At 38.3% G+C, this 16,524-nt stretch overlaps 1 protein-coding gene across 5 annotated transcripts in view; it reads left to right on the plus strand.

Annotated features, from left to right (window-relative positions):
- Positions 1–16,524, plus strand: part of C14H8orf34 (chromosome 14 C8orf34 homolog) — a 366,056-nt gene that overhangs the window by 328,016 nt on the left and 21,516 nt on the right. For 3 of the 5 annotated variants that reach the window (XM_027561136.1, XM_027561138.1, XM_027561134.1), the window contains 2 exons: positions 3,554–3,601; positions 14,646–14,739. In XM_027561136.1, coding sequence (XP_027416937.1) covers positions 3,554–3,601; positions 14,646–14,739 — 142 coding nt within the window. The remainder of the gene's footprint in view (positions 1–3,553; positions 3,602–14,645; positions 14,740–16,524) is intronic. The other 2 variants (XM_027561139.1, XM_027561137.1) reach the window with 1 other exon arrangement.

Genomic DNA, 16,524 nt, shown 5'->3' on the forward strand with positions numbered 1-16,524 from the left:
GGAAAATGGTGATAGATTTGGGAGAGTGTGAGTCTAATCCTAGCTCTGTCTCTAGAATATTCCATCTCACTAAGAATGCTTTCTTAATTGGAAAAAACACTAGGAGAGTGACGAGAGCCTTCCATCTCTTAACAGCCATGATCCCGTGTCATAAGTTAAGCAATAATCATATCAGCCTCTTTTTCTTCCTTTCGCTGAGTTTATAACATATTTTGTAATTCACATTCAAAGCATTTTTATCTCAACTGTTGGTTATATTAAGATTCATGATAACTGAAACCACATTTCAGGAAATACCTTTTCTTCCTTTTTTTTTTTTTTTTTTTTCAGGCACAGTTTCCATGTATTCTGCCCTTTCCTTCCTTCACACGCCCCGGTCTGCCTCCCTTCTGTCCCCTTTATTCTCTTTGTTTTTTCAAGGGAAATTGCATTTAGGTACTTTTGATTCATTTCCAGGTGATTAATATCATATTATGTTCGTAGAATGACTTGATATCTAAAATGCCAATTCTTTAAAACTGAGAAAAAGATGACCGAAGTTGAGAGCCTTATGCTTTGGAAGTGGGTTTATTTCATTCGCACCACCAGTAGGGTAAGGAAGAAAGTCAGCATGGCAGCAGCGCTATGTTGGAAATGGGGAACTGAGGACAGAGTTGTCGAATCAAGCCTCTTAACCAGTGCCATCTCCTCTGACCCCAAGACTTAGAGATTCTTATGTCTTATTCTCTATTTGGTTCACCTGGCTCTGTGCTATGTTTATCATCCTCTCAAAAGACCCATTCCCTCTGTTTTCCTCCTGAAATTTTTCACTTCATGCTCCTCATTCATCAGGGCTACCCATGTCAGTGATCTGAGAGGTGGTTACAGCCAGACTCCAATCTGTGTGGCCTTTGAAACAAATCGTGTTGTGTGGGTTGCTCCCTTTTCTCTAGTGTAGATATTCAAAAGGACCTGGCACCTTGGGAAAAAGAAACCCTGTCGAGAAGCCCTGGAGGATACACAGTGCTTTTGTTACATCTGGTCATCAAGAAAGCCCTCAGTCATCACCAGGTCTAGCCCTGATTCTGCAAGTTTCCAGACAATTGGGGAAAACAACCACATTGCAGATCCAAGGAAAACAAATCGCTCTTTTCAGTGAGCACCTAGGGACTGCTTTCCAGCATCTCACTGTTAGGCCTTAGCTGTTGGCCCTTCCAAAAGGCAGGTCTCTATCTAATTCCAAACCATTTGCCATCTCATCCTCTCATCCCTGGGCTTCCCAGGTGGCTCTAGTGATAAAGAACCTGCCTCCCAAGGCAAGAAACAGAAAAGACTTGGGTTTGATCCCTGGGTCAGGAAGATCCCCTGGAGGTGGGCATGGCAACACACTCCAGTGTTCTTGCCTGGAGAATCCTCTGGGCAGAGGAACCTGGAGGGTTACAGCCCATAGGGTTGCAAAGAGTTGGACATGACTGAAGTGACTTAGCACACACACATGCCTCTCACCCCAACAGCACAGGCAAAGAGGAAAGGAGTATTGGCAGAAATGCACTGGTTCTGTCAGGAGGAAGAGCCAAATTGGAAGAACCCACAGCATTCTTTCTAGACCAGTTGTCCAAATGAGGGGAGATAGTATACTTAATTCAACTGTAAAAAGCAGTTTATCTGAAGTAAGTTTCCAGCCCTGTCTGCCTGCTTTGATTAAATTTCTCACAGTTTGGGAGATTTATTTGGATTTGGTTTTTCCTAACAGTTTATGCTTTAGTTTAAATAAATATAAGTATCCTATCTCTTTCATTATCTTATCCATTAAAAAATCCCACAAACTTGGAAGCATTTGAAAACATTTAAACTACAGCATATTAATTTTTTGCTAGTGAAAACCATAATTTGTGAAAAAATATGACCCCATCTGTGATTTCTAAAGAATCCCAGGACTTTATTCCTAGATTAATTTTTGTTATGAGAAAAAAAAAATTTTTTAACCCTCTGAAAATGCTTTGGAGTATGTGAAGTTGTGAAAGTGTTAGTTGCTCAGTCATGTCCGACTCTCTGCGATCCCATACCCTGTATCTCATTAGGCTCCTCTGTCCATGGGGATTCTCCAGGCAAGGATACTGGAGTGGGTAGCGATTCCCTTCTCCAGGGGATCTTCCCAACCCAGGGTTGAAGCTGGGTCTCATATCACCATTAAAAAAAAAAAAAAACTAAAGTGAATTTAATTTTTCCTTTTAGAATTTTCATTTCAGCAAGATATAAGAGTGTCAGGGTTGACTCCAGACCCAGCAATGCCTTTTTTGGCTCCTGGCCTTTAAGCATTGCTGTCTGCAGCCCTGTCTTCAATTTCTTTATGGATCCAATTGGCCTGAGAATGCCTTACCCTCAAGTTGTAGTAAAAACATCAATCAAATAAGATCATGCATACGAGAGCCTTGAAAAGTTAAAAAGGAGGGTCTTTGAAAAGTTATAGAAACAAATGTAAGCTTTATTCATATTTATTTACTTATCTTTTAAACACACATGGTGTCCTAGAATTTATCATTTCATGGTATCTCAGAATTTATTTCCAAATGTTTCTGGCCATGAAGTATAAAAGTATATCTTTTTCGAAACTGAATCACTTTGCTGTACATCTGAAATGAACACAATATTGTAAATCAACTATACTTCCATATAGTTATGTATATAGGTGTATATATGTGTGTGTGTATATATGTATAACTTTTATATGACTTGTTACATATATATTTATATAATGTTAGGTCTTCACACAGATTTATTGAATACAGAATTAGTGAGTTTTTTATTAGCCTAGTTTTAAGTACATATTTATAAAGTTAATAACAGAAATTTGGATGCTAGTCATTTAACATTCAGTTCTAAGTTGTCCTTCGTGGCTCGGATGGTAAGGAATTTTCCTGCAATGCGGGACACCTGGGTTTGACCCCCGGGTCAGGAAGATCTCTTGGAGAAGGGAATGGGTACCTACTCCAGTATTCTTTCCTGGAGAATCCCATGGACAGAGGAGTCTGGCGGGCTACAGTCCATGGGGTCAAAGAGTTGGACATGACTGAGCGACTAATGCCTAAGGTGTAGTTATTATAGCTCCGCTAGGTGGTATTTCTTTATATAACCTAAAATCTACCTGAAAGATATATTGTTGCCTTGAAAAAATTATTTCCTTCTGAGTAAGAATTTGTCAAACAGTTGACCCCACAAGTATCAACTGAGGTGGGGCTTCCCTGGTGACTCAGTGGTGAAGAATCCGCCTGCCAAAGCAGGAGATGTGGGTTTGATTCCTGGATTGGGAAGATTGCCTTGAGAAGGAAATTGCAACTACTCTTATATTTTTGCCTGGGAAATCCCATCAACAGAGGAGTCTGGTGGGCTACAATCCATGAGGTTGCGGAACAGTCAGACATGACTTAGCAACTAAACAACAACAACCAAAAAAAGTGGTGGGGGAATAGTATAGATCTAGTGTTGCTCCCAGATTCTACTACTTTTCGTGACTCTTCTTTTATTCTTTCTCCTTCTCCTGACTTTTTCAAACTCTCTTCCTCTCTGCCTCTAGGGAGAAGCGGTCAGTGGAGGACAGTCATTGAAAAACTACATGGAAGAAGTGAGTTTTCAGGTGGTCTTGTACATGGTCTGAATTAAGTCTATCATATGGAGTGAGGCACCCACTTGGGCTTTCTCCATCTGCCTATAGGGTTTCCAGTCTATACCCATTCACTGGTCATCCCTACAAAAAAAAAAAGACAGTATATAGTAGGTTATCAAAATGGTGTTATGTTCCTCTCTGGTGAGGAGATCCTATATTTAATTCATCTTGAAAATGAATGTAAAATGGTATAAACCTAAGGCCATTGTGTATTTTCATTAGCAAGCATTTGTTGATATCCTAATAAATGAGAAACACATGTTTTATATTGGCTGTGCACAACAAAATAAGATGCGATCATTGCTCTTACAGAGAGAATAAGCTGTACCAAACTGGCATTCATTCATGTGATAAATGTTCATCAAGGATGTTATCCCTACAAGTCATTAAGCAAAGTGCTATCTTGACAATAAAAATGTCTGGCAGATTTTTGTTGCAAAGGCATTGAGACTCCTGGTTTTATTTTGGAGATAGCCAAGGATTCTCTGTGTCTCGGGATGTGTTTTTGCTCTGTCTGCAAACTGCATTTGAGAACTCTCAGATAAGCCAGTGGACAGACTCCATAAAACTTGGTCTGAAGCCAAACCATAATGGTCACTAAATTAGCCTTCTGAATCTTTTGCAGGTGAAGGAGTCTGGGAAACAGTTTGGCAATGAAGTCATAGAAGTAGCAAATATTTGGTTTGAATATTGCTTCTCAGTGAGACAGAAACTGTTTCTCTAAATATTTTATTCTTACATGCATGAATCCATTCAAAGACCATTTTGAGTGGCCTGCTCAGTGTAGTAGGTACTTCATATGTTTATTCAGAACAGTGTACCCATACTTAAAGTCATTCTTGCTTCCAGATATCACTCAAAGAGGACAGTTCGAGTACATGGCACCCCCTTTAAGTTTTTAACATCTCTGGTTTGCATGCTCGTGTGGAGGTGGTTGAAATTTTACCAAAGGCACATGGAGAAAGGGTAGCAAAAGGAAAGCAAGGGAATAACTAGGTAGATGTTCTGAACTCAGGTTAGAAATCAAAATATATGGGGGAAAAAAATTTGAAGGGTTGGTGCATCAACTTTAAATTTCAATTTAATGTACTTGATGTTGAAATCTAGATAAATACGTTAAAGCAATTAATGTTTCCCAAGAAGATAGAGATACTATTTTCAGTATGTACACTTAGAACCTCCCTTTAGGATTCCATGGTTGCTCAAGCCCTTGGTCAGCATTCCCCACCAGGGACTAAGGGTAGTAGGTCACCTCCACAAAAAGGGTGCCTAATACCTTTTAAATGTGTCCTGTATGGATCTAGTACTGTAGAGAAAGGAGACCACTGAGATGCCAGTACAGGAAAAGGGCTGCATATGTGATAGAACTTTTAAAAAGAGACAGTTTAATTTTATGGTTCTTATCCAAGGAAAAGATCCTTATTTTCTCATTATACATGTGCAATCTAAATGTGCATGTTATATGCAATTGTGTAAATACTTTATGGGACAAGGGCTTCCCAAGTGGCTTGAAGGTGAAAAAGTGAAGTCTCTCAGTCGTGTCCGACTCTTTGCGACCCCATGGACTATAGCCTATCAGGCTCCTCCGTCCATGGGATTTTCCAGGCAAGAGTGCTGGAATGGATTGCCATTTCCTTCTCCAGGGGATCTTCCTGACCAGGAATCGAACCCAGGTCTCCTGCATTGCAGGCAGACGCTTTACCGTCTGAGCCACTAGGGAGGCCCCATGGCTCAGTGATTTAAAAAAAAAAAAAAAAGATCCACCTGCCAATGCAGGAAACACAGGCAACTCAGGTTCGATCCCTGGGTCGGGAAGATCCCCTGGAGAAGGGAATGGCAACCCACTCCAGTATTCTTGCCTAGAGAATTCCATGAACAGAGGAGCCTGGCAGGGTATAGTCCATGGGGTCACAGAGTCGGACACAACTAAGCAACCAACACACATCGGAAGCACTAGCAGGGCATTGCTCCTCAGTGAGTTCCTCTGACCAGTGACACTGGATCCCCTGGGGGCTTGCAAGAAATGCCAAATCTCAGCACTCACACCAGATCCAAAGAATCAAAATTTACGTTTCTACCAGGAATTCTGTGTGATTCATAAATACCCTACAGTTTGACAAGCTGACGTGTTCTTTCCGATGCTATTCCTAGTAACTGCATACATCATAGAAAATCCCCAATTTTGTATAACATAGGTTAAGGAGAAATTCTTATTAATAAATTTATTTATTTATTTACTGTTTATTCATTTACTTTCAAGAATAGTATTTTTTGGTTGATTAGGGTATATAATCTCTCTAGCTTCTGAGATTCATTGCTCACTTTCAGTTTGAATTTAGGACTGTGTGTGAGCTACCCAAGGTAAGCCTTACCTTTCTAGGGGGTCAGTGTCACATAGTACTTTTGATCTAATATTGGTTGATATTTAGATTTTAGCTCTTTTTAAAACCAGTAAACAATCATCCTTTACATAAAAACTAAGTATGACCTTAATGAATGAACTATTTATTGATAGTTTCTTTTTTTGCAGATGTTAATCATTCCATTTGGTCTGTAGAAAATATACATTTAAATTCTTCTTCCTTGCCAGTGCAAAAATGTTGAGAATGTGAGGCATAAAATGATAGTTTTTGTTTCTTCTCACTTACACTCTTATTTTGCTTTTGCCTTCCTTCTTGTTAGTAGAATCAGCAAACAGTGAGGAGCAGTATTTATAAATGTTAGAAGCATTGAAGTTAAAAGTGATCTAGCAAGCATTTGCTTTTATTTAGTACACACTAAAACTCAAATAAACCATAGAGTTTACATTTTTATTATATTTAACATTTCTTGCTAAAGTTTGAACAGCTCTTTGCACATCAAAGTCCCCCTTTTTTTTTTGTATTTTGTAAATTTAGTCTTATAATTAGATAGAATCATAACCACATGATGTTAGGCAATTCTGTTCAGACCTAAGTCAAAATTAAGGAGACAATATGGTCTCCTCTAAAGGGAAAGCTAAAATGAAATGTCTATATTTTCTATATTTTTAATGTATTATTTATTTTTTCAGATAGGATTTGTATTCTTGGAAAAATGAAAAGAAGATATTTTATAATAGTTTACTTCTCTTGATCCTCAAAATGGTTCTAACAGTTTAAAAAGAAATTATGTGTTCTTTACATGTAAGGTACTTAATAACTCAGGGTAGGAATAAAATTTTCACTTTGCAAAAGTCTTAGCTGTTACAATTATAATGTTAACATTCACTCAAAAAAATATATGTATATATAATTGAAAACAACTTAAAACCAAATACTTGCAAAGCTTGCCATACCTTTTGTAGAGAAGCTAAACCATTTAAAATATCGCATTTCCAAGAGGAGTAATTGGAAAGTGGCATACAATATGGGTTTCCCTGGTGGCTCAACAGTAAAGAATCCGCCTGCCAATGCAGGAGACACGGATTCAGTCCCTGGGTCAGAAAGATCCCCTGGAGAAAGAAATGGCAACCTACTCCAGTACTGTTGCCTGGAGAACTCCACGGACAAAGGAGCCTGGTGGGCTACAGGTCCATGGTGTTACAAAGAGTTGGACATTACTTAGTGACTAAACAACACCAACAAGCATAGTATACTGCTTAAAAATCTCCTAATTATTAGAGAAATGTATTCATTTGCATATGTATTCATCAGATGAATATTGTCAGTTTAAATGATTGAGTATCTGTAACGAGCTCAAGACTGAAGTTAATAATTTTTTAAACTTGTTCAAGAGCAGCTTCCCTGATGGCTCTATGGGAATCCATCCACTTCCAATGCAGGAGCCACAGGAGACTTGGGTTCAATCCCTGGGTTAGAAAGATCCCCCAAAGGAGGAAATAGCAACCCACTTCACTATTCTTGCCTGGAAAATCCCATGGACAGAGATATTTAGTGGCCTACAGTCCACGGGGTCTCAAAGAGTTGAACAGGACTGAAGTGACTGAGCATGCACGCACACCAGAGCAGTTTCAAGTGGTTCCTCATAACTTCAGGAAGTTATCTGAAGGCCGGAGACAGCACACAGAGGAGGGGAGACTAACTCAAGGTGTCGAGACGCAGCATCACAGTCTCCGAGGGTGTCAGACAGGAAAAGAAGCACCGTGAGCAGACAGGTCTTTTCAAATCTCTTGAGGTTGATTTTGTCAGCTGTACCATCTAAACTGGAAAGAGGGTTGATTCTTTGCAGCCAAATAATTTAGAGTTGCTTTTCATGCCGATTTTGGCATCTTTTCTTCCTGTGGTATATTCTGTGATCATTACTGAAGTTCCAACTATACTTTTGAAGGAGTGTGCATGACATTATTCTCCTATAATAATAAGAGGTCTTTGCTTTTTATCATGCACAAGGATTTACTTTTTAAAAATGGAAATAACTAGAACGCAGCATCATAATTTTATTTCTCATTTCTAGAAAAATAGAAAACAAAGCTTTTCTTCAGGGAAACCCTGTTTTGTCATTGATATTTAGTAAGAATCAATACATGTTAAGGATAGTAATTTTTAAAAAGTTATGACAATGATGGCTTTCATAGAGACATAAAATGAATATGTCAAAATTTATTTAACTCACTAATGAATGAGGAAACCAATAAGATGTTACAGCCAGTTCTAAGGAGAATTCAAATCCTCACATGTGTAGTCTAATAAAGAATGTTCAAATGAAGTTATAAATAGATGTAAAAAATACTAATCAAGTGCATTCAGGTAGATGCAATTTGCTTTTATACAGACAAGAATTATTTGCACTACTATACATTTCTATAAATTGCACAGTTATAACATAGCTCAAAGTCAATGAAAGAGTGCCTTCATAAAATCAGACAAATGAAAGGGCTTGCCAGAAAAATGACTTGTTTTTCATTGACTCTACCCAATCATCTTTTGTTACTTTCAAAGTTTTTACAATGTCATCCTATAATTTCCTTGAATAGAAAAACCACAAAAAGGAGTGAGTTAAGAAATAAGATGGAGGTGTCACGAAAATCATCAGTAATCAATAAGAAACATAGAAAAAAGTATTTTTTGAGCCAAACTGAGGACTGGCCCAGAAGCCTACATCCCAGATGACTCTGAGAAACTGTTCAGGAGATGCAGGATTTTCAGCACAGTTTTGTATCTTGTCAGAACAAAGAACATCAAACAAGTCAGGGCTACATTTCTTCAAGGTTTCAAAAAAAAGAAGAGTCCAGCAAGTACACAGCAAGTCAGTGTGGCCTTGGCACCTGGGAAGGGAGTCTTATCACTGAAGGAGGCCCAGCATTGGTGTCCCAGAAAGAGAGGCATTTAATCTTTATTTTTAACATGGACATTCTTCATTCTTTGGTCAATGTGTCCTTTTCTCTAATAATTAAAGCAGACGTGCAATGTATGTTTGATAGGCCACAAACAGGCTATTTTAGTTAGGATCAGATTCAAGTTAACTCATGCATAAGCCAGAAGACTTCCCTATAACTCAATATGTGAACATTTCTTTTATCAGATCAGATCAGATTAGTTGCTCAGTCGTGTCCGACTCTTTGCAACCCCATGAATCGCAGCACGCCAGGCCTCCCTGTCCATCACCAACTCCCGGAGTTCACTGAGACTCACGTCCATCGAGTCAGGGATGCCATCCAGCCATCTCATCCTTTGTTGTCCCCTTCTCCTCCTGCCCCAAATCCCTCCCAGCATCAGAGTCTTTTCCAATGAGTCAACTCTTCGCATGAGGTGGCCAAAGTACTGGAGTTTCAGCTTTAGCATCATTCCTTCCAAAGAAATTACAGGGCTGATCTCCTTCAGAATGGACTGGTTGGATCTCCTTGCAGTCCAAGGCACTCTCAAGAGTCTTCTCCAACACCACAGTTCAAAAGCATCAATTCTTTGGCGCTCAGCCTTCTTCACAGTCCAACTCCTCACGTCCATACATGACCACAGGAAAAACCATAGCCTTGACTAGACGAACCTTTGTTGGCAAAGTAATGTCTCTGTTTTTGAACATGCTATCTAGGTTGGTCATAACTTTCCTTCCAAGGAGTAAGCGTCTTTTAATTTCATGGCTGCAGTCACCATCTGCAGTGATTTTGGAGCCCAGAAAAATAAAGTCTGACACTGTTTCCACTGTTTCCCCATCCATTTCCCATGAAGTGATGGGACTGGATGCCATGATCTTCGTTTTCTGAATGTTGAGCTTTAAGCCAACTTTTTCACTGTCCTCTTTCACTTTCATCAAGAGGCTTTTTAGTTCCTCTTCACTTTCTGCCATAAGGGTGGTGTCATCTGCATATCTGAGGTTATTGATATTTCTCCCGGCAATCTTGATTCCAGCTTGTGTTTCTTCCAGTCCAGCGTTTCTCATGATGTACTCTGCATAGAAGTTAAATAAGCAGGGTGACAATATACACCCTTGATGTACTCCTTTTCCTATTTGGAACCAGTCTGTTGTTCCATGTCCAGTTCTAACTGTTGCTTCCTGACCTGCATACAAATTTCTCAAGAGGTAGATCAGGTGGTCTGGTATTCCCATCTCTTTCAGAATTTTCCACAGTTTATTGTGATCCACACAGTCAAAGGCTTTGGCATAGTCAATAAAGCAGAAATAGATGCTTTTCTGAAACTCTCTTGCTTTTTCCATGATCCAGCAGATGTTGGCAATTTGATCTCTGGTTCCTCTGCCTTTTCTAAAACCAGCTTGAACATCAGGAATTTCACAGTTCACATATTGCTGAAGCCTGGCTTGGAGAATTTTGAGCATTACTTTACTAGCATGTGAGATGACTGCAATTGTGCGGTAGTTTGAGCATTCTTTGGCATTGCCTTTCTTTGGGATTGGAATGAAAACTGACCTTTTCCAGTCCTGTGGCCACTGCTGAGTGTTCCAAATTTGCTGGCATATTGAGTGCAGCACTTTCACAGCATCATCTTTCAGGATTTGGAATAGCTCAACTGGAATTCCGTCACCTCCACTAGCTTTGTTCGTAGTGATGCTTGCTAAGGCCCACTTGACTTCACATTCCAGGATGTCTGGGTCTAGGTCAGTGATCACACTATCGTGATTATCTGGGTCGTGAAGATCTTTTTTGTACAGTTCTTCAGAGGGCAATACCAATATGTAGTGTAATGTAGCAAATTTGTTGGGTAAATTTTTTTTAGCAGGTTGTGTTTATTTTGTAATGTTTTTCATATTCTACCATATTGTTGTAACTTTGTTATTGCTCCTTTTTTTCTTTTCCCAGATCTTGTTCATTCAAACTTATATTTTCTCAAATGTATCACTTTCCTGTTCTTAATTATTTTTAATTTTAATTGAAATATAGTTGATTTACAATGTTGTGTTTATTTTAGTTAAAAAAAAAATTGGCTGCACCCTGGGGCATGCAGTATCCTAGTTTCCTGATCAGTTATGGAACCTTCATCCTCTGCATTCGGAGAAGGCGATGGCAGCCCACTCCAGTACTCTTGCCTGGAAAATCCCATGGATGGGGAAGCCTGGTAGGCTGCAGTCCATGGGGTCACTAGGAGTCGGACACGACTGAGCAACTTCACTTTCACTTTTCACTTTCATGCATTGGAGAAGGAAATGGCAACCCACTCCAGTGTTCTTTCCTGGAGAATCCCAGGGATAGGGGAGCCTGGTGGGCTGCTGTCTATGGGGTCACACAGAGTCGGACATGACTGAAGCGACTTAGCAGCAGCAGCAGCAGCAGCATCCTCTGCATTGGAAGGCAGAGTCTTAACCACTGGACCACTGGGGAAGTCTCCCTGTTCTTATGTTTTAATTGTCCTCGGATGATATGCAAAAGAAATAAGCTACAGAAGTATAATTCGCAAAATAATTACAGTGTTCAGCCTGATGATACTAGCCATTTCATTAACAAATACAAAATTATTTCCAAACTGTATTAAGTATATAAATTATACAGGGAGAATTTTATTTTAACAGAAGTATAGATTTAATTCTCTATCAGTTTTGCAGTCTATTAAATGTATGTAAGTGGGATATAGTATTATTTTGCTTTATTTGCAACATGCTTCAGGAATACTTACTTTTTAGAGTCTTGAAGTAAAGATCTTTAGAGAAATAAAATAAAAGTGATAATCCCTTTTGAAAGGTTGATGCTGATGTTTTCTGTATTATTGTCATTCTTAACCAAAGAGAAAGAAATATTTAGTTGCCTCAGAGTTAAATTATCCAATGTAAGCGTTTGAGCAGAGGACCATTTTTTTTCCTCTCTAAAAACCAGAATAACCTATGGCCACACATGACATCAATCACTGATGGATTGCATTTAGAGAATCCAAAAATAAACCAGCCATGTGGAATAACAATACTGCTAAAGTTTATAAAGCACTTACTCTGTTAGCAGATAAAATGATATGTTGATACAGGGCTAGAGACTGTTTTCCATATGATACATGTCACTATTTCCCACCACTTCTGGTCCCTGGACATTTACATACTTATGGTGAAAGTGTTTTAGAAACAGGATGAATGGCATTTCTTCTAAAAGCAATCCAAAGAACTTGCTCTTGGGAATATGAAATAGTTTGTACTATGCTCAGAAAGAGTTAAGTATTCCTGTAGAAAATTTTTTGAATAAGTTGGCAAAAAAGGAACATGTCAACTCTTGTTTTTAAAAATGTTCACAATTTTAGCTCCTTGACCCCATCAAAAAGAATTATAAGTAGTCTGATGGGCTGAACTTTGGCCATACATAGTTTTGCCTGTTGGCATTGATGAAGCAAACAGGTGCATTATATTACTAACTGTATTCAAGGGAAAACCAAAGTAAAACATTTAAATGATCTATTAACAGAAATATTTATACTATCTCTACGATTCTGATTCCAACAGCTCAACATTTTAAAGTTCTTCCCAAACTACAAATTTTACCAAGCTGATGTTTCATTTGTACTTTAAATAATTTGTAATAAACTAAGAATAGCTTATCTGTTCAACAGTAAAACCATTAAGACCAGAAACCAATCAGTAGTATTATTGAATATTCTGAACTATTGTGGGAAAAAGTAACACTATTGACTTACTGGTCATATCTTTTCTTATGAAAACATATTTTAGGATTTGGACCAAAAAGCTAAATAGCCAAAATGCTTTTTCAATTAAAAACATTTTTTTCATGATCACTTTAAACTTTTTTCTGTTTTAAACAAAGAGCTTTTGCCATTTGATTTTACCTTATAAGACCAAAAAGATCATTTTTCATATTCTTTAAACCCGGAGACGCCATGTGAAAAACTTCAGGGATGTGATATCCCTTTCTGTTATGTGAAGATTTTTGAAAATTTACTTCTGTAGTTCTCTCTACTGTTATGGAATTCTAAAGTTAAGATTTTTCAGATTTGTACTGCTTCTGTACTTTACTCCTGCAGGACCAAATCCAGTATTGGAAAAAAAAATTAAATCCTAAAAATAAATTAGGGCTTTCCTGGTGGCTCAGTGGTAAAGAATCTGCCTGCCAATGCAGGAGACTTGGGTTTGATCCCTGGCTCAGGAAGATCCCCTGGAGAAAGAATTGGCACCCATTCCAGTATTCCTGCCTGGGAAATCCCATGGACAGAGGAGCCTGGCAGGCTACAGTCCATGGGGTCACAAAAGAGTCAGACACAACTGAAGCGACTTAGCAGGCATGCATGCACATCGATCATTAGAGCACTTATCGAAACTCATACAACGTCACGATGGAGATGACAACTGAGCCCTGGGAGGACTGTTAATGTTTGAGACAGATAGAGTGCATCCTAAGCAGGAAGTATAACATAGGAAAACATCTTAGTAAATTAGAGAGAATGAGAAAGTTGGGGAACTACCAGTTAATGATAGCTGGAGTGGAAGTGTCAGTCAAGGTGGAATGGAGATGGAAGTGGTGGTAAATCAGAGGCTAGACCAGCATGAAGCATGAAGGGCCTTGAGTTGTGATTTTATGCTGGGGATAATGAGAAGACCACTCGAGGGTTATAAATGAGGTAATGAATGCATCATGTGCCATTATTAAAATCTCACCATGGCAAGGAAATGGTGGAGAGAATTAGGGAAGGTATGAATCTTAATCCTAGAAAACTTGTAGACGACTATAACTACAGTCAGGATGCGAGATGATGAGGGACTGCCTTAGGTCAGTGATGGAGGTATGGAGCAGCAAGGAAGTACTTAAGAACTATATTAATGAAAATAGGAAGTAATAAGAGGAAGAAGGTAGTGAAGTAGTACTAAAGGGTAAAGTTGAGACTGTTCTCTGAATCCTACTAATCCTTAATCACATTTAAAGGAATTGGAACCTTGATGGCAAACAGACACATTTTATGCAGTTTTATATTGAATATTTCATTATTATATTCCCCACAATGAGTGCCAGGAATTCATAAAAACAATAACTCAGGAAGAAACATAGTCTAGTGTTGTATGTTAGTTGCTCAGTCGTGTCCAACTCTTTGCAACCCCATGGATTATAGCCTGCCAGGTTCCTCTGTTCATGGAATTCTCCAGGCAAGAATATTGGAGTGGGTTGTCATTCCCTTCTCCAGGGATCTTCCTGACCCAGGGATTGAACACTGGTCTCCTGAATCGCAGGCAGATTCGTTACCATCTGAGTCACCAAGGAAGTCCTGCTGCTGCTGCTGCTAAGTCACTTCAGTCGTGTCCGACTCTGTGCGACCCCATAGATGGCAGCCCACCAGGCTCCCCCATTCCTGAGATTCTCCAGGCAAGAGTACTGGAGTGGGTTGCCATTGCCTTCTCCGAAGGAAGTCCTAGATATTTCTTATTAAGACATTAAATCTTATTAAAAGGAGAAAGTTAAAAATAATGAGTTCAGAGTTTGTGGCATGTCCATGAAATGGAAAGGAATTTAAGCTTAGAATTCTTTTCTGTTGTGAGGAAATTCTCGTTATGTTTTTTTGACATGTAATTCATAGGAACTGAAGTGTTCACCCATATTCACAGTATCATTCTAGAATTTAATCCAAATAAGTTTCTTCTTTGGCAGGATGACTCTTTAAAGCAACTGCAGGTGGTTCATCAACCGTGGATCCTGCCAAGTGACACAGAAAGCGAAGGAGTAGAGACAGAACAAGAGAAACGTGAGTAGACACTGATGTTTATTGACAAATTGCTTTTAGCCAAAGGACATTCATGATGATGGTACATTCTTTTCCTAACATCAAACAATATCTGCAAAAAATTCAAACTTGTTTGTGGAGCACATGTAAAGTGAAGCTATACTTTCTGCCTATAAATCTTGATTCAGTGATGTTTTAATTGTGGTGCAGAGACCTATAAGTTTAACTTTCTGAAAAGAGGTGTAGTATCTTAAAACAGGCATTATTCTTTCTGAAGACCAATATAAAATGTCTATTTGAAATGTTACTCTTATATTAATACTATATATTTATATCCATATAACTTGTGGTTATTAAAATGTTTTGAAGTATATTAGGAACTGCTCAATATTATAGTTGAAATTATCAGTATTTGTTAAATGAATAAATTGATATATGTAAAACTGTTCTAAGTTCATAAAAAGATTAATGTTGTAATAGTACTTAAGATCGTTAGTATATCTAGCCCCTGATTTAAGTCATTGGATTTTAACCATAATAAAGAATGAATGACTATAACTTGGGGTAATTCAGTGCATGCTCTCTAGGAGTTATTGACATTCTCAGACAGATGGGTTCAGCATTGTAGATGAGAGGTTAGTGTCTGGATCATTGAGGAAAAACGTTGATTTTTAAAACAATAAGATATCAGAATTTTACCTTTTTTTTTTCTTTTGTAGCCTGTAGAGAGAAATAAAAATTGTAAATAATAACCTAGCCCTCATGATAATTGGTGTGATCAATTAACTGTTCCCTTGAGCTATAGTCATCGGAGATACCTGATATGTTACAAGGTAACATGATTCTGTACCAGAGAGATTCAGGGAATCACTCTTCCAGGTGAAAAGGCATTTGTAAATATCCTGATCCTGCTTGTGTAACTGTAGGCTTATGTGGCTAGAAAGAACATAGCCAGGAGGGGGACCTATATGGTGAGAGCTCAGGTGAGAGGAGGAGACAACTGCAGTGGCATTCAGCTGGCACATCCGAAATGCAGTGAGTAAGACACTGTCATTGTACAGACTCTAGTGGAGGGAAGCACCTTCTTTAGAAAACAACTGATGAAGACTCAGAAAGTAGAGTGTAGTTTAAGCAAGTATGAAAATAAAGAGTAATTTATCTTTTAATCTATTTTTAATAGGAGAGTCATTTAGGAGGTCTTTAACACAAGGGATCCTAAGTAAAATAGTCTAGGAAAAGGGCAGCGTAGGATAAAAACCGAATCCCCCAAATCTAAAAGAACAAGTGGCCCACAACTTTTACGAAAACAAAGGCAAGCACGTTTATACCCCTTACTCCCCACACATTTAAAGATATGGAAACTCTCATTCTAGAGTTTGGATTTAATAGTTTTCATCAGATTTTTTTAGGTCTTTGTAAATTTTGCATTAAACAAACCCTTCAAGGGAATGTGTGTGTGTGTTCATGTATGTGGTGTATAAAGGCAGTGTATGTAATTGGGATAGTTTAACTCTCTTAGATTCAACACATATGTGCCCAACATGAGCATGACCAGGTAAACAACACCCTTATAAGATGCATAGTGTATTAATTCTATGTGTGTGCTATAATTTTTAATGAACTAAAACTAAAATCAAGAAAATATTGATCAAAAGTGTGTTTAATCCAAGTCTAAATTCAGACTTAATTCCTTTCCCTCAAGTCTGTATGTCTCCAATCAGTATTAAGTCTAGAAAATAGGTTAATAATGCAAAGGAAATTAAAAATTCCCAAAACTTTCTTCAACTCTTGTCATCTAATCATATT

The sequence above is a fragment of the Bos indicus x Bos taurus genome, chromosome 14 (assembly GCF_003369695.1).
Source record: "Bos indicus x Bos taurus breed Angus x Brahman F1 hybrid chromosome 14, Bos_hybrid_MaternalHap_v2.0, whole genome shotgun sequence".
Taxonomy (NCBI): domain Eukaryota; kingdom Metazoa; phylum Chordata; class Mammalia; order Artiodactyla; family Bovidae; genus Bos; species Bos indicus x Bos taurus.